This window comes from Meleagris gallopavo, chromosome 5 (genome assembly GCF_905368555.1).
Source record: "Meleagris gallopavo chromosome 5, MGAL_WU_HG_1.1, whole genome shotgun sequence".
Taxonomy (NCBI): domain Eukaryota; kingdom Metazoa; phylum Chordata; class Aves; order Galliformes; family Phasianidae; genus Meleagris; species Meleagris gallopavo.
Genome location: NC_139408.1, coordinates 33,581,031 through 33,607,362, shown reverse-complemented (window position 1 = coordinate 33,607,362; position 26,332 = coordinate 33,581,031). Strand labels below are relative to the sequence as shown.

At 34.0% G+C, this 26,332-nt stretch overlaps 1 protein-coding gene across 4 annotated transcripts in view; it reads right to left on the bottom strand.

The window, feature by feature from the left end:
- Nucleotides 1–26,332, bottom strand: part of LOC116216677 (uncharacterized) — a 201,823-nt gene that overhangs the window by 123,027 nt on the left and 52,464 nt on the right. For all 4 annotated transcript variants that reach the window (XR_014883615.1, XR_014883616.1, XR_014883617.1 and 1 more), the window contains exon 2: nt 897–996. Coding sequence is in view for 1 of the 4 variants with exons in the window: in XM_085225144.1 (XP_085081270.1) it covers nt 897–942 (46 nt within the window). In the remaining 3 variants the exon portion in view is untranslated. The remainder of the gene's footprint in view (nt 1–896; nt 997–26,332) is intronic.

Below are 26,332 nucleotides of genomic sequence, written 5' to 3'. Positions count from 1 at the left end.
GGCATTTTGGAAAGGACTGCAGCCCTTTTCATCTACTGATGCCAAAGCCACATAATTTTCAAATGAACCTCAAGGAGACTGCTTTGTGAATGGCAACTCGAGACATTACACTAATCTTCCTCATACCATTAATTTACACAATCAGTATGACTTTAGACATGCATATTAACAACCAAGAAGTAATGGAGATTAGCTACTGAGATAAAAAAATTCTTAAAATGAATTAATATTTTTACTTCCAGTCATTTCTGTAGTCTTACATACATAATCACCTTTATCTCAGGAAGATTAACAGTATGATCTTTATTTCTAAATGTCTACGCTACTTTCCTGAAGTCCCAAGCATATCCCAAACCTGATTCATTTCTGAGTCAGCCCAGTTTCTCATTCACATCAATTTCAAACTTTGCAGAACTGTGACTTTCTATTGAGAACTTTAAAGAAATAGCTTTTTTATTGTGATGAGGGAAAAAATGAAAGCAAAATATTTAACAAAGTCTTTTGGATTGGAGTTGAACGAATTACTGTTGTTAAAGCTAAGGAATAATGACATAACTGCCTAAGCAGCCATTACACTTATATCCTCATGTACTTTTCATTTCTTTGAGAATAATGCTGTGTAAATATGGGTAAAATTACATCACTAAAGTCTTTTGTGAAATACTTTGTATTTAAAGACTTATCAGAAATAAAGCAAATATCACTGGAAGAAGAAATCAGCAAAAAATCAAAATATTCAGAAAAAACTAAAAAAGGATAGTCTGTTGACTATTTCATTTGCAGTTTATGTGTTGTGAAATTTCTAATTGAATGGCTGTGAGGCAGGACAAATCAGGTTAACCTCTGAATAAGAAACATCTTTATAGTAGATAGTAAGTAGAGATAACAGGGCTTACCTTGTTTCTTCCTCCTGATTGATCTGGAATGGACGAATTTATCCATCTTCTACTTATCATGATATTGCTCAAAAATCATGACGTTGATTGTTTGTCATCACTATGGAGAAAAGAAAATATTACTATACAGGACAGTTAAAAAGTGAAAAGCATCTGTAAAAATACTTTAATAAAAAAATCAATGCTCTAATGAACTTATTATTCTGTGTTATATGGAAATAGTTGAATAAAAACATTCCATGAACTCTACTGACTGATTAGCACTTAGCAAAAGCATTTTCCACTTCTAATAATGGTGGTTAATCAAAATTGCAAGAATGAATAGGCATAAAAAATTTATTTTCATGACTTATTAAAAAAAATTGAAAATTGTTCAATGCAAGTACTTTGAAAAAAGCTATATCAAACTACATTTAAAATATCTGTTTTGATACACAGCAGCATCTCTCCACAATCATTTTATGGAAAACATAGAATAGTTTAAAATTATACTGTACCACTACTGTCAATGAGGTTAATTGTCTTTGGTTTCAATTTTAAAAAAAAGTTGGCGATAGATTCTGAGTCATTTTTGTATCATCAGAAGAGTATAACTGAAGAGAAAGAAGGATAGTCATGAACATAAAATTCAGCAAGAAATAGGAACTACTCTTAGATAGACTGCAGAGTTAGAATCTATCCTATTATACCACAATTTATCCTATTATACCATAGGTAGAATCATATGAAACAGTAAGTTTATATCTATTATGAAAACTTAGAAACAAACAAAAATAACTCCCATTAGAGTCTTAAAGGGGAACAGAGTACAATATGTTTCAGATCATAATTTTTAAGTTAGTAAAATTATAAAAAAGCAATTTGAAACTAATGTTTAGGAGAAAAGAAGGAAAAAGTAGGATCTTGCTACCAAATTATTCTTTAATTTAAAACTAAGAACAAAAACTATGAACAAGATTAATGCAGAGCAAGTCTAACACACGAACAAATTTATACATTCAAAACTGTAAATTTGATCTAAATTGTTCACAATCCAAGGTGAAGACAAATAAGAATTTTTCTGTTTTCAGATTGGAAACTCAACTGTGTTTTAACTTTTATTTTCTATAAATGCTTGTAAAGTACCTATACATTTTTGAGGAGGAAAGACAAAGTGTGACTTTTTTCTTTATATTATCTAAAAAATAAATTAGTTGATTTACTAAACACTGCGTTCAGAAATCAGCAAGATCACACTGACAGGGTTTTAGAACTACTAAAATATATCTAATATATCTAGTATATATATATTTAAAAGGAAAAAGAACAAGCATTTTGCATTCAGTCAGAAATTCTGTAGCATTTGAAAATTAACAGTACAAGTCATCCTGAAAAGTGCTAAGTGAGAATCAAGGCAATTTACTTTTCTACTGTTTAAGCCAAAATATGAAGGTATACAGAAGTACAGAAATACAGATTCAGATTCTGTTAACCAATTACAGTGAGTATCAGAGTATACTAAAGCTCGAGACTGCATATATTTTATATATGCCAAGACATGGAAAAAAGTATTAAAGGACATCTGGCCACCAAAATGATTCCAATTGTACCTATTAGGAAGCCACAATTAAAAAAAAAAGGCATCTTAGGAATGAAGCTACCTTCAGAGAGAAAAGACTGTGCATGATTAAGAATTCAAAGTGGAGGGCAAACTGAAACAAAAATCTAACAGAATTAGAGAAAGTCTTAAGTTGTTACGCTTGTCATGATATGTTGAAGGATATTACTACAATAGGACTTTAAGCAGGTTGGACTGAGAGGCCAGTTTCTGAATGTCTGGCTCCCTGGAGCAATGCTAAGGAATGACATTTTCTAGAAAAAGAACCAGCTTTACAGTGAACAATTAGTTTTCTAGAAGGTCGTGCCTAAGAGTATAGTGATAAATGAGACTTTGGAAGGATGGAGTAGGCAATAATTCCAAAATGAGTAACTTTCTAAAAAAATAATAGTAGTTCTTTCTCCTAAAGGGAATCAGAGTTAAAGAATCCAGTAGAGCTTCAATAACAATGCCAGTTCAGTAAATAATTCATTGGACCGGGGAATGCAATTAGGCTTCAGTAATGCCCTTGTTTCTAATTCCAGACTATAGAATATCTATCAAGATATTTTCATCTTCTGTTCTGCTACCAAAATATTTTTGGCAAATAAAAGTGTTTAATTTAGTCTCCATGACTGAGATTAATGTGCTTATTGTTAGGGACACATGAATAATGAAGGTTATGGTAGAAGACTCCAACTTTATTACACAGAAGGAGGACAAGAGACAATGATCTAAGTACTAGCTTTTTACTTTTGAAATTAAATCCAAATTCTTTTTAAGGTGAAAATGATCTTATTCTAATTTCCAACTGTTCTTATCACAAAACCATTACACAACTGGCATGACATCTTGTTGACAAACCCAAGATTGACAAACAGGGGTAGTATAACTAGCACTGAGATGTATCTGCAGGACTGGGGGATCCTGCCTGCAACTGGCTTGAAACAGTGCTTTTCTTCAGTTTAATGATTCTTCAGTTTAAGTGATTACCTAACCTAGAGGAAATCCCATGTATCTTCATATTAGTGCAACTGCACTGAAATGAATAAAACTAAAAATCTGCCAATCAGCTATTAATAACTGCCAGACCTGTATAATTATCATTGTTAATGAAGTTTTCTCAGATTGTTTTGGGAAGGAGACAGTATGTCATCAAACTTCTTGGTAAGGATAGTTTACAAGCTAAGCTAAATGGAAGCCTTGTTCTGTGGAAGTAATACATAATACTGTCATTATAAAAGCTTCACGTTTGGCAGAACAATCATTTTCCCCCTTGATCGTTCATTCTGGGATTTGTAAGACCCTGCAATTTTCAGATAGCAATGGCACAAGATCAAGGTTATTACAATTTTTTTTTTTTTTTTTTTTAAGATAGCACTTTTTAACAAAAGGAGAGAAGGATGGAAACAGCCAGGCAGCAGTTGCACATGTGGCATTCATGTTTTGTAATAATTTCAGTCTGAATCCTGCCAATATCACTTCATCTCAAGCCACTTGCTGGGACGCTGAGCACATCCATCCTCTCCTGTAGGCTTTATTTCTACCCAACAAAGAGACTATGCTTGGCTCCAGAGACTGTTAGTCTTCAGTTTTATGGGCACAAAACAAATCAAAATCTAGTGTGAATAGTGAATAGGAAAAACAAAACCCTGAGCAGTCAGTAGCAGGCACAGCATCACGGAGGGCCTCTCCATTAGTAAAAAGCAGCTTTGTAAAAATAATTCTTGGCAGAAACAAAACTTACAGCACATTTGAGAAAAGAAATTTTCTATAAAGATTTCAGGATTTTTCATAGTTTATTCCATGGGTTTTTTGACTAATCTCCAATCTTTTTTAAGCACGTACTATACTCTCAGGTATCATTTACATCTTAAAAAATTCTACCAGCAGTCTACCAGTAGCTTTGGTAGGATAGTAATTACTTTCATTGAACATTAAGAAAACCCAAGATACTATTTTTAAATAGGAAAGGACACTGCTTCAGTGAGCTATCGTTCTTAAAAACACCAATATATAAATAAAAATAGAGATTTGTAAAGGGTGACAAAAATATGACAAAAATGCAGTTACCATAGTAAGAGTATGAAAATAAAGTATTTTGAAAGACATTTTAAATATATTCTTCACTTTATATTTTGTGTAACACAGAGTTCAGGCATATCACTGCTGTGACTGGTATTGCTCCTGATACTATTATTGAGGTTACAGGACCTGTTGTGACAGAACACAGAGGGTTTCATGAACATAGGACATTGAAGCATTTAGTGATACATCACATTTCCTTTCTCCTGAGGTCATGTGTAATTTGAGGGTTATTTCCACGCTAACCTGAAGACAGTTCTCTTAATTCTCAATGTCCGTAAGCACATGACATGACTGCTTCTGAATGTTCACCTAATGCAGAAAAGAAGTAACACTGAGGGTCTTAATGGCCCTGACTAGCTCCACCTTGGAACCTAACCTCTGCCCATACACTCCATTTAAACTCAGGCCTAGGCCAGGGCCTGCTCAGGTGTCAGTGTCCTGCCCAGGTCTTACAGGACTTGATGTATACTCGGGAGGAACCTGCCTCAAGGACAGCAGCCCTTGCTCCTCCTTGATAGCCTCTGTTATGGTTATACCTTAGGTAAATCTATGGAGACAGAGCAACTAATTTTCCTCTTTGGATACTTAAACTCTTCACAACATAGCTTGTTATTAGCAGTAAAAGAATGAAAATACAGTTGCACTCTTGGGGTGAGAAAGAAAATTATTCCATGAAGAGCCTGTGATAAAGGAGATAGAGAAATATCCATCATAAAGCTCAATCTCTAGGAAATGGAGAGCAAAGAAACTTTGTTTGTTTGTTTGTTTGTTTTTTATCAGAATGATCAGAAGTGCAGCTTTAGCAATTTGGAGAATCGTTGGTTTTTAGGTGCTTCCACTCATACTCCCAATAAGTATGATGAATTGGAAGAGCTGGTAAATCTCCCCAAAACCAAAAATCTCATTTGTCATTAAAAACTTCAATAAAAGTTCCCAAGAAAGATTTCTCTTTCTCCAAAGAACAGGTTAGGGTAGAAAATCCAGCAGGAGGGCTTCTTCAATTACTACAGAAACTTCCACTCTTTTCCCTGGAAGAGCACTTGGAAGAAAAGCATCTTAGAAGGAGTTATGTATCATGTAGTAGGCAATATCTATAGAATATAGAGTACCTTACTCTAGGGTCAGGCTGTGCTTTGAGATGTTCAGAAAAGAATCACTTTGTGCTCTATTATGAATGGACATTAAATCCAAAATCACACGGTTCACAGTCCTGTGAAGTACTGTTTGTTTTGCGCAATTGTTCTCTGGTGTTTAGACACTTCCTTTTATGTGCAAAAAAAAAAGCAGAATAGCATGCATACACACAACCTTTTGTAGTTGATGAAGATCTGGCTTTTTACAGCCTGTAGGAAGTGAGCTTTATTCTCTAGCTGGCATTATCATTTTGGTTGGAGATTATAGAGAAAGAAAGAGCAGTTAGCAGATGAGAGCTACATAAAGACAAATAGCTTTCTATGCATTACAAAATACATTAGCTCTTAGTTGGCATAGCCACTCCTGTGACTTAAGCTGGTATAATCGATGCATAAATTGTAAGGAAGAAGACATATAGCCAATCCTAGCTGTAAATACTACATTTGATTCCTCTGTTTGGAATTTCTGAGTCACTCAAGCAGTCATAAATTGATAGCAATGCAATCTAATTGTTTGCTGCTAAACCTGAAAGAGTTGTTATTAGAAGCAAATTAGGAAGAGACTTTGTATAATTCTACCACTCAAATTGAAGTCTCAGTCAATTAGCTATCTTAATAAATAGCAGTTCCCTACAAAGAGAAAAATTAGCTAAACAAATGTCCAAAAAAACCCAGTAAGGTGAAAAATTTAACAATTTGCCAAAGGTCAGGATGGAAGCAATAATCTAAAACAGATGATTTTTTTTTTCCTATTGTTTCACCTTTTTTTTTTTTTTTTTTTTTTTCCTTTTTCTTTTTTCTCCATTGAGGACAGAGGCTGTATCTGTGGAAAGGTTTCTTTTTGACTGTGTATAATCAAAGTTTGGAGGTAGCAGAGAGCAAGAAGTTTTGTCAGAAGAAATCATTATTTAACCAGAGGCTTTTGTGGCCCTTTAGCTGTCTTAACTGTTTTTGAATGTAAGAATGGATGCTCTGTACAATGATGCTCATCTTTTTTATGACATTAATGCTTTCTTTAGCAAGGAATACAATTTATCACCTACATGCATAGATGGTTGACCTATCTGTCCTCTGCTTTTATTTTAACTAAGTTGCTCTGCTCTGGCCATCTACTTTTTAACGCAGCCCAACTGACAGGATGTTTAGTGGAGGAGCAAACCATCTATACAATTTCTGTTGCTCTGGATCATGCCTATATTCTACACCTACCTTTTGGAAAGTGTGATGCTGCATATAAACTTGTATTAACTTTGCAGGAGAAGGTAAATAGAGTAAGTAACTTGAAGTAACACTAACCAATCTAGTATATCTTTCAGTTACATGATACTGAAGGAGTTGACAGTACAAGATTTAAAATTCAAGCCAGAGATAGCTCTATTCTATTATGAGCAGAAACAACCCTTAGCCTAGCGTTCCTTTATTGTACTAAATAACGTGGTTTTTATACTTGCATAGGAAAAATTGAAGTTTAAAGCAACAACTTGGCTGACAAAAAGCACTCAGCACAGAGTGGTCACATTTCAGCCTCTTAAGTACAGACTCAATGAGGAAATCATGTCATAAATCACATAAATGGTGACTGGCACTGGCAATATATACAAAATTAACTAATGAACTAATTCTCTTCTGTTAAAGACAATAGCAAAATTGATAACTGATTGATAACATGATGTGATATAAATTATAATTTATTTATTATTACATTTAAATTATAAATTATAATGCTACACCCACTTCTTTTTAGCTGATCATCATTCAAACTTTAATATTGATTAAATAAAATTATATAAATCCAAATATTTTTTTACCAAATGGTTTTCTTAGAATACTCTATGAATCTGAAAATGTTATTCTTTGCTCTCATTTACAAGACATAACTGCCTGGCCTTTGGTCATTACAATTTTTCTGCACATGTAGGATATTTATCATAATATGTGTTTCATTCACAGTTCAATATAAACAACATGTATCAAAATATTTTAAATTAATTTAAATTTTCAGATTTATATACATTTATTGCTGCTCATTTAAATCTATAAAGAGCTACTTGTTGGAAAGTCTTGAATAGATTTCATGAAAAGTACTTCAACTTATGATGTTCAATATTATGCATTATACAGTTTCTCTCTTTTTTTTTTTTTTGCTCAGTTGATCATGTTGTGAAAAAATCATGAATATTTAGCTATTAAATGAAATGCAAAATTTTCATTACCATTTTGTTGAAAACTTGACATCTTAAAATACCATACATACCATTTGTATTATAGTGCATTGTCATCTTATTGAAAAATGCTTCTAAAAAACAATATCACCATTCAGAGAAAAAAAATTGTCCGCCCAAGGCTATTAACTATAGTTCTACACATACATTAGTGACAAATAAGTGAAGCAGCCAATGCTCACAAAAGATGTCACTAAAATGCTAGGAAACAACTGTAACCATAGAAACCATTTCACACTGCAATCTGAACATCTTTTGTGAGTGTTTGACTAAAAATGAGATGCTGAAAATCATTAGGCTATCAAAAAATCTGAAGTCTCTTCATTGAAATTTACATATTTAAATATTTTGAAACCTGCAAAAACTTCAACGTGATACTTTCATAAAATATTGTTTCAGCTCCTAGCCCTCAACCATCACTTTAGATACAACAATGTGGATTATACAGATGATTACTTCCTCTCCTGAAGTCTCCCCCTCCTGACCCTATCTTCAGTGTACATACATTAGAAGATGAACCATTGCATTTAAAAAACAACAACTGAGGTGAGAACTGGGGAAAATTTACCCAAATCCTCTTAATTCAAAATATTTATAGACACGGTGTACACCATCTCTGCTTACTGTTTTTTTTTTTCTTTTTTCTTTTTCTTTCTTTTTTTTTTTTTTTTTAATAAATATCTTTAGGATGAGGAATATTGTGAATATTCATCATGTTAGGTACAAAACTATCCACAAACAATATAATACCTGAATAAGTAGTTTTCTCCACTGGCTTAAAAAAAAGTTTGAGATCTTAAGAAGATCATAAGTTTCTCTGCATCCTCTGTTACTGGCTTATTGCTACCTAATAAAAATGACCCATTAAAATCCTGTCTACAGAATAATAGTAATTCCAGCCTTTCTATAGAGTGACTGTTCTTGTTCTGGAGACATATGTAGGAACTCAGCCTTAGATGTTTTTGCAATACAATTCTATGTTGGATTAAATCTGAGTCAGTTTTAGAGTCTGCTGTAGAAAGGCAAACAGAATGTATGATGAAGATTAATTCTTTAATATAACACATTTTAGCGCTACAAATCACAGCTAATAACAGATGTGTTCTTTTCTGCACAGAAGTTTTGCTGATACTTACTGGAAAAATATTAGTAATTCTTCATGTGCACTAATTTATCATTAATGAACTATGATATTTTGGATATATGGATAATTTTCATTAGAATTGCTGGGACTGAAATAGCCAGTACATTTTCCTTTCCCTTCCTTTCTTTTCCACAGGCCCTGAAGTTTTTAGGTGCAAATGATCTATGCTAGTTAAGCAAGGCTATTATGCTCTATTTGTTTTTCTTTTTCTTTTTTTTTTTTTTCTCTCTTTTTTTTTTTAATATCTTTAAGCAATATTTAGTGGTCTTGTAAGCAACAGACTTCCCAAGAATCAAAGGAGAATTTCAATATCCCCTTCTTCCCCCACCTTCTATTATTTGATGGTGGAAAAAGTCAGACTTCCAGGCCACCAATCAGAAGCAAAATATTTCAGTTTGTAAAAAAAATATTTATTGTGACTAATAAACAAGCTATTGCATTTTACAGCTTGAAATCAGTTACTATTTTTATCAGTATAAATGGAAAAAGACACTAGAGGGAGATGTGAAGTAGTATGCTCTTACTATGCTGTCTTACCATTCACCACATTAGGCAGAACCTTCAAAGGATTAAGCACAAGATAATACTAGATAAGATCTATCAAATTCTTTAATCAGTAATTGACTAATGTAACATAGACATCAATGAAGTTTTGTTTCTATAAAAATCATGATGTGAATTTAAAAAAATAACTACAGGAACAGAAAATGCAAGATGGTAAGACTATGTAATCTAGAACAAGTGTAATAAACATAAACATAAAACTTAAAAAAATCTCCTTTTTTTTTCTTCATGCTTTCTATGAAAATTAACAGCAGCACAACATCTTACAGATACAAAGCAATTCATTTCAAGTAGTAGGCTGAAATATTCTATGCAAATACCAAATCATTTGTGTTTTAAATTGCAGTGAGTTAAAATTTCTGGATCCAGCCTTTTCTACATCATGTCTACACATACATTTACTGTTTGTTTTGATAATTATTGTTTCTCAGTAGTAGAAAGTGTGTGCAAATCCTGGAGAGCTAGAAGAGAGTGGGATGTGTGATTTGGACAGGTTTGTATGCTTTTAGTAAACACTGTCTCCTATGGCTTTCTTTGGAGAGACAATACTGTTCAGGACGACCAATTCCCGGATGGCCAGCAGGGCATATCTTGGGCATGTCATTCATCTAAATGAGCTGGGATTGACTTTCAAGGTCCGCTAGCTATTCATTCATCTATTTATTCCCATGGTTTTTTGGTTGTTTAAATTTGGCTAAGACAGATAGAATATAAGCAAGAATTTCATAGGCTTATTGGATTATGCATATATAATGCATTACTTACTTTGTTTATGCACTTGAATATTCAGTTAACTAAATGATAATGCAGTTGTTTATATAACAGAATCATTTCATAGTAAATACTACATAGCTGTAACCATTTGTAACCATCAATGAACGTATGGATTTCTATTCACATAAATACTTAATATTCCAAAGACTTCCAGCATTGTATATCAATTTCTTTTGAAATAAAATTATTCAGAGATCGTACCTACTTAAATTTCTACAGATCCTTTTGTAGCTTTGATTTCAGAAAAAAAAAAAGAAAGAAAAAAGAAAAAAGATTTAGATAGTACTATCTTGAAGACTTTGAGTTTATATTTATATTTGCAATAAATAGATATTTCACATATTTATTACCATATGAATTATTCAGTGAAACACTTCTCATAAAGATTAATGCCATCTTGGCAGAATATGTACAACAGTAGCATTTCAAATATTTTGTATAGACTCAAAACTGATGGTCTGGACTTCAAACTTCCTATGCCCTTTTATCATTAAAAGATAGCATGTCATACATATGACAGCTAGGCTGATTTGAAACAGCAACACTCCTGTGTTTTCCGTGATATGAAACTCATAGGAGCATTTTCTGGTGTGAGATAAAGGTTTTTGCAATTTCTCTGCATGTCAATCTTTTTAATTGCTTTTAGTGCTCTGCCCTATTCTAGCACACTCACACTTCAAAGTTTTTTCCTCATTTAGGATAGAATGTCACTATCCAGGCACACTTCAGACATGTACTGTTAACTTCTACAATAGGGAAAGAGGTCTTTGGGCAAAATCTCATTCTAGTTGAGATGTTTTAAAAAATGCCTGATGTATCTTCAGCAAATTCATGTCTGCCCATATCATACTGCATTGCATCTCTATTTCCTGTACTCTTCTAAGTAGATTCCTGACATTTGAGTGATTATTTCCACCTTTTGCTTCTTTTTCATAGAATCATAGAATCATTAAGGTTGGAAAAGACCTCACAGATCATCTAGTCCAACCATCAACCCACCACAGTCATGCCAACTAAACCACGACCTTAGTGCCACATCTATACTTTCCTCAAAGACCTCCAGGGACAGTGACTACCCCACCTCCCCTGGTAGCCTGTTCCAGTGCATTACCACTACTTCTGAGAAGATTTGTTCCCAAAACTCAATCTGACCCTGTCCTATCACTAGGACACTATCAGGAAGAAGAGGCTGACAGCTACCTTGCAACAACCTCCTTTCAGGTAGTTGTAGAGAGTGATAAGGTCTCCCCTGAGCCTCCTCTTCTCCAGAATCCAGTTGCCTCAGCTGATCTTTTTAAGACTTATGCTCCAGAATGATGCTGTTACCTAAAGTGGTGTAGGGCTCCGATTTTGCCTCCATAAATGTGATCCAAATAAATTGAATAATATCATTAGACGCTGCCCAATATAATGTCTCTATCAAGACAAAATGGTCTTCAGAAACTGAAAACTAATGGAAGTGAAAACACATTTTCTCCATCTAAACTTTAATATATGATGAACTAATGCAGTTAAGCATGCATCTCATTCACAAAGCTTGACTTTATTCTGTAAGAATACTACAAAGTAGGCAAACTCTACATAGTGCTTGGAATAAACAAATTACTTTTTTTTACCAAATAATTCATCAAAAGTATACCTTACCCAAAATGGATTCTGAAAAGGGGTGGTTGCAAAAGGGGACTGATTTTAGATATGTCTCAAGGAGCTTAATTGCACTGAGTTTCCAGCTTTCAAGCTTTTTCATATTTAATATTTAATATGTTAATAATTAACATCAGAGTCAAGCAAGCACAGAAATCTTACTCTTATCCTGAATTTTAAAAATGGATTTAGTAATTATGGTGATGGAATATGTTGAAACAAAAGATTCACACTTCTTTTCCAGCCCTCATATGTCACTATTAGTGCAATAAGACCACCAGCATGGAATCATGTAACCAAAGATATATCTTGAGCATCTTAAGAGCAGCAACATCTGATTTGACACCCAAAGTGTCTTAAATATCCACTACTTATGTTTTCACTGTCTACCAAATAACTTTACACAGCTTTTCTACTCCTTGAGTAAAAGTTCTGGTGTCAGTGTTAAAGAAGTTAAAATATTTATATGATAATTAAGTATTAAAAATCCTCTGTCAAACCAGTTGTTTCAGCAGAGTTTTGAAACCTGTACTTGTAAAAAAACCAAACATTCACTGTGAAATTACTGGTCTGTCTGGTCATCTGAGTTGCTAAAGTCAATGGAATCAAACTAGAGCATATGAATACATTTCTCCACATCTCAGCAACAGAGCGTATTCATTGTATATGGAAAATATTCATCATTTTATTCTTAATGATATGGGATTGCCTTCTGATATTAAAATCACATTCAGTACATCACTGGGTAGGCAAAAATATTCAATAGTATTCATAAATATTAATCTTGTTATTTCCGTTTCAGCTGTTATTTACTATCAAGCTCACAATAATAGATTCAAAGCCCAATATAAATACAAATATAAGCATATATACACACATATTCAATATAAATACAAATATAAGCACAAATACTGAAAAACTCATTTTTTAAACTCAAAACTATTTTCACTGAATGTTTTGATCACATGCAATGAGACTGTCAAGCAATTTTGATTCACAGGAGCAGATATCATTTTTCTCCTACTAACAGAAAGAGGAAAGCCTTTTACTTCAGTTATCTATATGCTTTCACTTACACAAGATATCAGGAACAACCCAATCTACAATCTGTTATGTGAGAAATGGCTAAATCTGTATAGCTACATGACTCAGGGCTTGAGTTCTGGCACTGTCATGTGATCATCCACATTGTTTAATAATTTGGTATATTTTCAGGCCAGATCAGCTAGCAGTCTCCCTGCCAGGAAGAGGTGCGGTTGCAAGATAGAATGGGCTGGGAGGGCATGAGGGAGAATTCATCTTGCTCTGTGGGCACTAGCCACACTTTGGTCTTGCCACTAGGAATGATGGAGAATCAATACCAGCAGACACAGTCAAACTGAGCTATATTTTCAAGAAGAGAAGCTCTTTACAAATTGTTTTATAGAGTTATGGTGTCTAGAACATAGGAAATAAAATGCTGCTGAGATTCTTCCCTTACACCTGATCTGCCATTTTCTGGTACTGAATACTACATGTCTACAGATTCAGTAGTCCATTGTAGCAAATTTCTCTAGCATTACATCATATGTAAACAAGATGAACATCTCAGAAGCTTTTTCTGATAGGTTCTAATTTCCTCAGGGACCCTGACTATCATTTTCTTGCTGGGATATGGCAACATTTGCGAATGCAATCAGATTGACAAACAACAAAGTGGCAATTCCTTTCTCCCTTGTCATAGGTCTAAGATAGTCCTCAAACACTATTAATAGCTTTGATAACATTTTAGAAAAGAGATGGAAGGACAGAGGATACATAGAAAATGGTATCATCCTCTGAGGATAATTGTAGATGTTCTAGATCTTTCCATCATTTCCTTTGTCCATGAACAGTTAGGAGACAAATGCATACTTAACTGGGAATGACCCATCTCACTTGCAAGAGTGCACTTAATTTTTAATTCAGCCTTACAATCTTACAAGTATAAATCACAGGAGTTTATAAAATGCAGACCAGAATCTTTTAAATTTGAGTCTTCCACTAACTTCATTTATTTGTTTGTTTTGCTTAAACTGGTTCATGCACTGTTGCATTGCACTTTCTTCTTCCATGAGCCATTCTCTCTTTTTCACTTTTTTTTTTTTTTTAAGTATTAAGGTTGGCTCTGTAGAAAGTATTTGTATTGAAATTGCCTTCTAAACAGGGAGACGTGAAATTAGATTCTCAATTTCCCACACATTTGATGAAGACTGTAACTAATAGCCTGCTAGAAAAAAAAAACACTCCTTCCTGCTGTCTTTTATGTGGCGTGCTCTGAGTAACTAAAAAAAGCCTTATATCACAAACCGAAACAAAAATGCAAGGTTGATTTATGTATTTGTTATTGTCTAGGTGTTACACTGATTTATGGCATCAAGATTTAAGTGACTTCATGAAAGCTCAGGAGAATTTATGAAATTTAGATAATTTGAGGAGGGTGAAAAAAAGATTGGGACTTCTGGAGCTTATCAGCTTAAATACTGGATCTGCTGTTCAAATATATTCAGGGAATCACACCCTAAATTTTTATATTATTAGCATCATTCAAATAACCTCATTGCTGGATTCCAGGAAGTTCTCAGAATGGCACTGTCAAAAAGTGTAAGGCATAATGACAAACAAAGCACTGCAAATACAGCTTCAGAGTCTGAGAGAGACATTCAAATTATACCACCTCATGTTCTTAGAACATGCTTAAATTCATTTTTTTGCTATCAGTGCTCTGAATTCAACCCTGCTGCCACTGGTTTAAAAAGCAGTTTCTGAAAGTGAGATCTAATTCCATCATTAGAGAACTGATTGTTCTAAGAAGCTGGAATAGAGCAGCATCAGCATGAATTTCAAAAACTTGCATGGAGCTATAAATATAATGTGCAATATTTTGCAATATCTAATGTGTTTTGGTCTAATGTTGAACATGCCCCATTGTTAAAACCAGCTGTGTTCTTTCACTTTTCATTTCTGTAAAGCTATGATAAAGGCTGTCAAAGCAAACCCTGCAGCAACAGCCTTTCTTGATAAAAGTTCTGTGTACATAGTACATAGTAATCTCAAGATGGAACTTTGTTTCAAACCAGAACAAAATCTTCAGCTAATTATAAGTGAACTATATTAAGCACAAAAGAAAATTTCAATTTATACTGAACAAAGTTGCATTTTACTCTTTCATTTCAAAATGCATTTGTCAAGGTTTCTGAAACTAATTGAAAATTCATTTTGCTTAATTTTCTAAGGTTATTTCTTTTATTGCTTTTAAGTAGGCTGTGTAATACTGTAACATCTAAATCTCCCCAAAAGAAGATTAGTGGGGATTTTTTTGTGTGTTAATTTGTATTTAAAGCTTTAGAATAAGAAATGAATCATTCTTTTTATTCCTTACATCACATTAGTGCTGCAATCACTAATCTAACACTCTTATTATGAACACATTCAAAGCACTTGGAGGAAAATTGCCAACAGAAGTGCTACATAAAAATAGGTCTGCTGCTGAAACAGAAGAGAATTAAAAGTAATATTGTAGCTTATAGGTTGACCAGTTAAAGGGGGGAAAAAAGGTGCATTTTTATTTGTTTTGACTTTTCTGCATATGATATAAAAAAAGATCTGAGAAGCATTTTTTTTTTTTTCTTTCTTATTCTCCTAGCTAATTTTACAGCCATATTTTATGGAAAACCTGTGAGATTGTCTTTTCTCCTTTTTCTGAAAGCTTTATGATCAGTGTATAATTCACACCTTTCTTCATAATTAATCACAGAGTTTGAACACAGGTAAAGACATAGCATTTTAACTGTTCTAACTCTGTAATATCTCAGTTCTACCTCTCTGAAAAAATTTGAGTACCCACCTGTCCCTCCCCCACCCTTTATTTTTTTTCACTAATAAGGAAGTCAACAGTTAAGTTTTATAAGACAGAATTCAACCCAGATGTAGGTTTGATAGGAATGCATGTAAACATGACGAAATGTACTCTCTGCTAACAGAACCATGGGGTAGAATTTGGACACCTCTAGGAAGCTTGGAAATGGATCAGATGACATGCGGAAAGAGATAGTTAACTCTTTATAGATGCTGCAGGGACTTTGTCCTCAGATGCAGGATTTTACTTGCTAGTCACCTTACCAAGAGTACTGCATTATGCTCTGGATGTGAGTGGAATTTTCTACCATTGTCCTGAGACTAGGGTCGAGTGCTTTGCATTCTCCATTTCTTGCTATCTTGTGGGTAACATCAGCTGCAATCCAACAGTAACACTCCTGTTACTCCGTACTGGGGGCTGTGTTGATGTGCAGTTTGAAGTTCCAGGCATTTCCTTTTGGCTCTTGGATCAAAGGAAATTTTGAGAATAAGCATTTCAAATCCAAGTCAGAAAAGATATGAGTAGGCTGAATGAACAAAAGAAATTTATTTTAAATGAACTGTGTTATTGCTGGAATTTCATCTCCTTTCCTCTCAGATCTGTAATGCTTTTGGAAAAATGTGCTTACTACATTGAGGACTTGCTGAACAGAATTCAGAAAGTTTGGCAGACATGACTCAGAGGTAGCTCAACTATGTTAACTGATTTTAGTTCACTAATGCTGTCATAGTTTTATGACTTTTTTGTTATTGGTACTCCATATCATAACATCATGTAGTGTACTGGGAGTTAAAGAATTAATGCTCCAGTCCATGGACTGATGATATTTCCAGGTACCTGGTTCTCAGAAGAGAAGAAGGACTGCACACTCCAGAGGACTTTGTGTTTTCTGTTCACAGGGAAAGATATAACTGTTTGCAGATCACGAGATGTGCTCTCTTTTGCCTTTCTGCTCATCCTGGCTAAACATCTCACCTTCAGCATTAAAGTAAGTTTTTGGACACTCTCTCACATTTTATTTGTTTTATGAGCTTCAGTTCCAGTTATATTGTATTATATTGTATTACAATATTGCATTATCTTGCGTTTTGATATCTTTTTTAGTAAACTAGCTTTTTGCTTCAGATCATCACTGCTGTTTTGTTTTTAGGCCCATCTCCCCACCCTTTTCTCCTTTTAACCTTTCCCTTTTCCTAGTACGTGGGTCTGTTGGTCCACCTGCTCCATTAGTCACAGAACCAGGCAAAACCAGCCTGTAAAATGTAGACAAATGCTAAAGAGAAAACTATGGATCTGAGGATATGAGATAGAATGGGAGACATAGAGAACAGTGATTTTCTTTCTATCAATAAAGGATTAGAAAAGATATTTGTTTTGTTGATTACTTCAATTCCAGAAGCTACAGAAATAGCTGATTGACATTATCTGGATGTGCAGGCAGGAAACAGAGGTTAATAGGCAATTTTTCTACTTTTGCCAAAGAAGCAGAGTTTGAAACCTGCTTCTGTACATCATGTAGATATGTATCATGTTACAACTAGAAGTACGAAGCAAGCAAAAAGAATACAGGTGAGGACCACAGAAACATTTCTGGTTTGTCCAGATGTTAGCAGTTCAAGAGTCTTTATTGGTTTGAGATCTAAAAAGGGCCAGATGAATGTTGGCTGTTTCATCATTTTTTACTTGCCCAGTAATCTGCCGTTAGGTAGATAATACTATGCACAGCTCTACTACATCGTTCATTTAATTTACTCATGACTGATATTGGGGATATTATTTTCAAGGTGTCAAATTATGTCCTGTTCCTGCCAACTTATTCCTTCCATTTCAAAATGTTAAGTTACAGGCTTATAAGTCAATGCTTTCCTGATTAGATTACCCTTTTTCATTTTTATTTCGGCGGCATAGCACCGTGCTCAAAGAGGCTGAGTCTGGGCCACAGCTGGGAGCCACAGATAATTCATGGTCTTGACAACTACATATTTTCAGGCCAGCTTGAGTCTAGCAAGCTTAAAAGTTTCCAGCATCTGGCCATCATAAGTGCACTATGAAAAGTTATTTTTTTTCTTCTTTTTCTTTAAGAAGCAAAAAAGTATAAGTCTGATACCCAAATTTATTGAATTTTAAATTGGAGTCTAGCTTGGGTGAATCATGTCTCTGATAGAATAATAAGTATTCTTATAGCTACGACCTTGAGAGTAGATATGGATAGAGAAATACTAAAAGAACATGGAAGGGCTCTTCTGCAACTTTATTGAAAGAGTGTCTTGAAAGAGTGTTTACCATGTCAGATGGAACAAAGTCTTCAGAATGAGTCAGTGATAGCACTCACTCCTGTGTTAATACAATGGAGTGTCACTTTGGCATATATATTTAAGCAAGCAAGAAAAATAGAAAGTGCTCTCAAATACATCAAGAAATATAATTTTAATTTCTATAAGCATTTCCAAATAGAGTTGTCCAAGGATGCCCCAGGTGCCCAAGATGCATAGACATTACCAAGTAGGAAATCTTATGGTGATAAGATTTGATTTTTCGTGTGGCAATAGGCAGGCAACTTTATTGATCCTTCAATTAACAAAAACTTTTATGATATGCTATCCAGTCTTAGACATACTCTTCTTGAGTATGGCATGACAGCACAGAAGGAGTTCTGAGTTGCTTTGAGGATGATCAATTCAGTAGATTCTCCCAGAGGCATGGGAAACCCTACCTATGTAGTTCAATGTTTTGCCAAATGTATTTAAATTTCAGAATGTAGTGTAGGTAGACCTCTTTATTCTTGAGATAGCATGACATATCACACGCCTCAGGGTAACACCTGCATTCATCCTGTTGAGTGGGTTAGCCCCACTAAATTTAGATTGGGATTAACAGGGAATTAGGACAGATACCAGGACACTAGTGCTAAAATTATTAGTTGAAACTGTTAAATTGTGTAAGGATATGTACAGGATACATACACACAGGCTGTTTACAGATACTCGCTATTTAATTCAACTTTGTTAACACTTATCATAAACTTATGACAAGCAATTGAATGAAAAAAAAATTGTTGTATTCTTCACATTGCCTGCTTCTGAAAAAAAAGGAGGTGATACTATGGCTCTTTGGAGTTACAGTAGTCCCTCATTTATTCAGAGAAATAATTTATTTTAAACAAAAGGTAGCCATGCTGATATCAATATTACTACTTACAAAGTCAATTTTATGCCTGTGAAAGTGATTGGGTTAGAGACTGCAGCAGCAAGAAATCCAACTCTTCAGTTTTTGAAACAAAGCTCTACCACCTTCTTTGTTTGGCAGATAATATCTTAAAAAGAAACAGTAAAGTCCATATTCATCAATTCGGAAGGCAATAAATTGTTAAAAAATAATATTAATTAAAAAATCTGCATGATAAAAATTTCAAGCCTTCCTAACAAGTCTTTTGTCCTTAAATTATTTGATTTTCACTCTTGACACATTACTGCCAGGGTACACAAATAGAGTATATGGCTTTATGCATTTTCTTTTTAAAGATACTTTCCAGAGTTTGCTCTCATTAAAAAGAAAGGGAGGGCAGTTAAGATTTGCACTCTACTTTGTATGTCTCTCTTATTTTTTAGAGAGTATAACACCTTAATGTGTCTATTGAGAAGTTGATTTGTGTTTCCTCAGTCACTTTGTGCAATACTCAAGCCAGACAGTAAAAATCCTATTAATCTGGTAATTTTATTTAAAGTCATTAAGTCATTACATATTTGTTAACTGTACACAACGGTGTGATTGACTTTTATATCATCTTTTTTAAACATTTTATTTTGCTTGCTTATTTTTTAAAACAAATTCAACTGAGTAGGATGTTCCTATCATACTATTTTGAAAGGAAAAGCATGCAGGGTCCAGAGAAGGGTCACAAAGACGATAAGAGCGCTAGAGCACCTCCCCTACAAAGACAGGCTGAGAGAGCTGGGCTTGTTCAACCTGGAGAAAAGAAGGCTGCGAGATGACATCATTGCAGCCTTCTAATACTTAAAAGGAGCTTACAAATAGGTGGGGAGTCAACTCTTTACAAGGGTGGATAACAGCCGGACAAGGGTAGAAGGTTTTAAGTTGAGGGAGGGGAGATTTAGGTTGGATATTAGGAGGAAGTTCTTTACCAAGAGAGTGGTGAGGTGCTGGAACAGGCTGCCCAGAGGGGTTTTGGAAGCCCTGTTACTGGAAGTATTCAAGGCCAGGTTAGATGAAGCCCTGTGCAACCTTGTCTAGTATTAGGTTTGGAGGTTGGCAGCCTTGTCTGCTGCAGTGGGGTTGGAGCTTGATGATCCTTGAAGTCCCTTCCAAGCCATTCTATGATTCTATGATTTATCAAAGATATTATGCAAGAGTACTGAAATCTGTGGTACAGGAAAGGCGACACAAAGACATTTTACCTCTAAAAGAACCTTGACAGAGAAAAGACACACACAATTAACTGTTGTGATGTTCTTGATTACAGGCCAAGATCCGTGACATATAAGTACATGCTTAATTGTAATAGTTTAACCTGTTGTAATGTTATTATTCAGATTTTTATTACAAGCATTTTGCTGGATTAGTGATATTAATATATTGAAATAAATACCCATATATATTCTTTCTGTTTTAAAAAATTACTTTGCATTAACCAAATAACTATTAGCTAAATTAATATTAGTCTTTTTTATGTACTACTCTGCAGATAGTTAATGCAACTCCTGCAACTTTGCATATTAAAAATATTTTTTAAAAATCCTTGCTTTGTCATCTGTTTAATGGTGAACAGTTATTCAATCCACATTTTGCTTTGAATATATTTACTAGAAGCAAAACATTATTTTCCGTTTCCTGTTATAGATTTGTTCTATGAAAACATTCTGTGATGTTTACAGAAACTGTATGTGATTGGTTTCAGCAAATCAGGTAGCAGGAAACATTAATTTTGACACATTTTACTGCAACAGCAACAGTTCTCCTCATTTTGTGTAGAAGATACAGCATTGGCTATTTTTCCATTTGTATCCTAAAAAGGTAAACATGGCTTTCTTCAATCACAATTGACTGAAAATTAAGCCTTTTATTAATAGATACAGTATAAATATCCTTTCTTTTTCACTCTAGTAGCCAAATTTGGGGGGGGGGAGAGGGGATGGTAGAGAAATGAACTTCACGTTCTAGTGAAATAAAACAAATAAAATGATCAAAAGGATTGTTTTATTTCCAGCTGAAACTCCTTCTACCCATTCTAGAAATTAAATTTCATTTCAAATTGTTCCTAAACCATTATTATGTTTCTCATTGTTCTTCAGTCTACTGAAAATAGGATTTTATCTTCTGTATTTTTATACAACTTTTGAAAATTTTATCATAAGGAATATTTGCACTGTGTTCTAAGGAAATTCTGTCTATAAGACTGAAAATATATTCATTTCTAACAGAAAGGAAGCTTCGTCTTTAACTCTGGAGGCACTAATATTGCTGTTAGATAGTAGATGGATAGATGAAAATTTCACATATTCCTTCACTTGAGAGAAAATACACATTTCATTTTTCTCTCCAGCTGTTTCACTTCCGTTCATCTTCTTGAGATATGTAAGGAAAATATCATAACTGTAGCTTCCCATTACATGTAATCTGATTTGAGCCTGATGACACATTTTGTTAAGACTTCTAAATGATTCCTTAGATCTTAAAAGACATTTATATTTTTGTTTAATCTGTAGAAGTCATAAATGTTAATCATCATTCATACACCTAAACTTTAATGTTGCTCTGTAAAAAAAAAAAAAAAAAAAAAAAAGTTTTATTTTATATAAAACTTGCTGTATCAAATATTCTGTTGCATCTTTCCAGGTAGTAGTAAATGGGGTCTTTACTGCTAAGAAGTAAAGGCAAAATTTTTTTATCTAAAATAAGTTTAAACCACCTGTGTCATTTGTATGACTTCCAAATATAAAAAGCATCACTGTGGGAGATAAAGCAAGATAGATAACTACAGTAAAGTTATGGTTCATGAGTCAGTAACATACATGTTAAAGCTGGAAATGCAATTGGCTATCCAGGTGAGAGAGATGCTAAGAGTCACTTCACAGAACTAATATGCATGGGTGAGTCTTTGACAAGAGAAGAAGCATGAAAACAAATAGGTTCATGAAGAACACACACAAAAGAGAGAAAAAAATTTGCAATTCATACCAATTTTTGGCAATAGACTTCTGCTTTTAATCTTTCATTTTACCAGCTTGGATTCGACTGGATTTCCATATATGCAATGAAGGGTCAGTACAAACAGGCAGAAAAGAGTAGGATATATCCTGAATAGATTAGCTCTATATAACGTTTCATTGTAAGTGAAATTATTTGCAGATTTTTTTCCCAGGATGCCTCAAATATTCTGTGCATTTATACAGCATTTTTGCATATGTGCAGATATGCGAATTAAGAGTTAATATCTCGGATCTGGAGATTAAATCCTCGGATTTTGGAGAATAGACTAACAGTACCACAGCCCTGAGCAGGAGCATAACATGGCCACCCAGGAGTAACTCAGCTATGCCCCACTTCTTGTCTGGTGCACCAACAAACTTCAGCATGGAAGAAGTGAGATTTCCTCCTTCTTTCTTTCCCTTTGATCTCTATCAGCTTCAATACCTCACACACTCCACATGCTCCACAACTACTTGTGATGTGACAAAAACAAGTGGCAACGCAGCTTCACTATAGTTTGAGGCCCTGTATACCTGCCATAGTTTCTCCCAAACATATTTGCAACATGGAAATTTGAAGAGAAGTAGCGACACAATGCAGCAGCAAAACCAAGTATGTAGAAAGTAGGGTTCCCCCAGTTTCATTCTAGAATCTTCCGACAGTTTTTTTTGTTAAGCAGGCGGGACAGGTGCTCCTTCTCATATGCCAGAGGAAATCAACTTACTACTTGAGAAATAAAAAAATTAAGAAGTTCTAACTACTGGAAGATACAAAGGGTTCTCCTGACACTTATCCTTCTCATGAGCTGAAACATGCAGAGTGTTTAGTCAGCAGAAATATATAATCTTGAGCAAAAATAGTATGCAGGCCACAATACTGTTAACTATTAAAAATGATAGTAAGATAGCTAGAATCAGACAAAGAGAGGAAATATTTCAGTTGATCATAAGGAAAGTCTCCTGAAAAAAATGATATATGATCTAGTAGAGTGATTTCCTTAGGGAAATGGTGGAAATGCCATCAAAAGAGAGCTAAACTAAACTTGACACATAGAAATGTGCTTCAGGAAAAATTCTGTATGCATCCTATGTCAAAGAAATGTGCTGAGTATGTGTTTATTTCTTAGATTTCTCTGGTCCTGCATCAATTTATGCTACATATTAGAAAAACAAATACTTGTAGAAGCTGAATATACAGCAAAATTATTTTTGTCATACATAATAATCATCCTAGATCCTCCCTGGTGGCAAGAAAGAATTAGGGAATCAGTTCAAATTACTGGCAAATGTTTTTTAGGGGTTAAACTTGGTGGTCTGTACCATTTAGTATACATACTTGATCCTTAAATGAATCTGATTTTTTATTTTCTTCCTAATTAGTGTTTTGTGTTCCTGGCTTTCTTGCTTGAGCTTATCTTTTTCATACCTCAAAAGCCTTCATTTAGTTCACATCGCTGTTTCATGATTTCAATTGTCTATTATATAATCTGAAGAGTGACAATAAGTTAGAGTAAAGTTCAATTTCTCAGATAATATCAGAGCCAAATACAAGGTAGATCAAAGATATCTCAAGACATACAGCCCCCCCAGAGAGTGAATTTTCTGTGGTTACAGACCATATTGAAAGACCTCACACAGAGAAGCAGAACCAAAATTATTCTGTGCAATGTCTTGCTGCTGTTTTCCATATATTTCCTTGTTAATTTGTGATATAAGAATAATCTATGCTGTCATGGAATTCAAATCTTCATGTCATTTCCAAAGTTTGGATGGTGTAAGTAATTTGGGTTTTATGAAAATTGGTGAATATTGAAAAAGATTAATAGATTACTGCATAGACTGCTTTGAAGATATGTTACTCATCTCAACCAGTTCTGCTGCAACTGCTGCTTGTTATGGAAAAATGCATGTTACAGAGCTGTTCATAAAAATTAATAACTTTAAATTTTGTAATGCTGCATTACAGAAGCAAAATGGCAGCTTCTTCTTATTTAACAGAAACTATTTTACAATATGCTGAATAACAAACAAATCCCCAGAGAGCCAAGTACAAAACTCAGGAATTTATTAAAGAGAGGGCTGAGATATATATTTTTAGAAAATTGCTGCAAACATAACTGGCTACATTTGTTTTACAGAAGTGGTGATACCTGACACTAAAGGGCTTTCTTTTGTTAAGCAAAGGAAAGACTTACTTATGTGTTCATGTTCCTATGAGCCTGTTCTGTATTACAGTAGTTTTTGTGTTTTAAAGAGATTTTCTCCATGGAATTGGCTTACTGTGCTAACAGTGGAGAGAAGGTGGAAGGAAAATGGAGCAAAATAAAGGCTCTTCCCCACATGAATAGTCTGCTTGGTGTGATGTGGAATTGTGTTTATCTTTCTGGATTTAAAAAGCCTTTTCGTTTTTCATTTTCTGCTGTAGAATAGCAAATTTTGGGAGCCAAATCAGAATATCAAACACAGCCAAACTTGTTTCAGCTGCTTGCTAACGATTAAAATGACATTAACCTTATTTAATTAATTCATATTGCATTTTTTAAAATATATTGAGTTACATCTAAACTTTGTCCACAAAACAAAACAAAATGAAAAACAACTGTAACATACACATAACTTATTTAAAACCATTCATTTTTTTAAGATGATGGTAACCGTATTTTATTCCTATTTTATATAAAGCATTAAGAAAAGAGGATATATGAGCCTGGGGAAAAACCTCTCAGAGAGATGAGTGAAGCAATTGTCTATTAACTCTGGCCTTTGTTACTTTTCTTTGGTGATATCTAAGACCTCAAGGATCTAAACTTCACCTACTGGCATAGATGCCTCAGATATAAATTTTGGACAATAGATATAAAATCCACGGTTTTGTTTCTTAAAGAAAAAAAATTCAACATCAATTTTTGGTGTTCAGTGCCTTACTATTTTAAATTCAAGGCAATTACTTAAAACTGTAAGTAGTGTGAATTCGGGTTCCCACTAGGTGTCACTACAGGACATCAGTTGAATTCAGCATCGCGGCAGGCCTCTGGAATTCTGACAGCTAGAAGTGATACCTGTGGTTTTGTGTATAAAACTACTGTAACTGTTTGCACATTTAGAAAAAAAAATATAACAATAAGTCAAACTTAAAGAATAATGTTCTTAACAAAGACAGTGTTGGGCTGCTTTGGAATGCCAGGTGAGAATAATGCGCATTTAGGCTGGCTTACTACCATAAAGAAAAAACAGCAATTTGAAAAGGACATACATATCCTTCCTAACAGCAGGAGAATCTGAGCTTAAAAAACCTGAACCCAAGCCTTACAACATTTATATTTTTGTTTGTCAGAGATACTGAATAGCTAAGGCTGACATCATCAATACAGGATTTGTGTATCTTTTAAAGAATCAGGTCTAGAACCACAATGTTGATGTTATTAGCATTAGTGTCTAAGGATCTTTTTATTTAGAATGATCTAATGAAGACTTTTTAAAAAACTAAATATGATAAAAGTTCAAAAAATTGTTAGTCAAAATAGTGGCAGGTTTGTGTGTACACCAGTGGTAGAGGAAATATGAATTTATGTGCACAGATTTTTTATTTTTTTTCTTTGAAGCAGCCTCAGTTTTGAAGAGTAATTTAATAAGGAGTTATTACATGGAGGGCTATGAATATTCACAAATGCTTTATTTTGCGTGTGGTTTTCAAGATTCCAAAATGGGCATTCAAATGCCCAATCTATCTCAGTGGTCCACAAAGATGATCAAAATAGTTTTGTATTCATATGTTCTTGCTGAATATTCATTATTCAAATAATTCATTATTTAACCAGCTATAATATTATTTCAGAAATTATTTAAATAATTTATTTGAGTAGCACTCTGCACTTTTATTACAATGATAACATTTATTGATTGTGTTTCAATTAAAGCAGTTGACTGTAGTAGTTTTCATGTTCATGTAATTATTTCTGTTGTATTCTTTCACTGAGCTGAAGTATATTTATGTATGTGTGGGAAAGGGATGAACAGTCAAGTTAGATATTAGGAAGAATTTCTTCTACAAAAGAGTGGTTAGGTGCTGGAATGGGCTGCCCAGGGAAATGGTTGAGTCATTGTATCTGGAGGTGTTCAAGAAATGTTTAGACGTGGTACTAAGAGACATAGTTTGGTGGGAAATACTGGTGGAAGGTGGACGGTTAGACTAGATGATCTCGGAGATC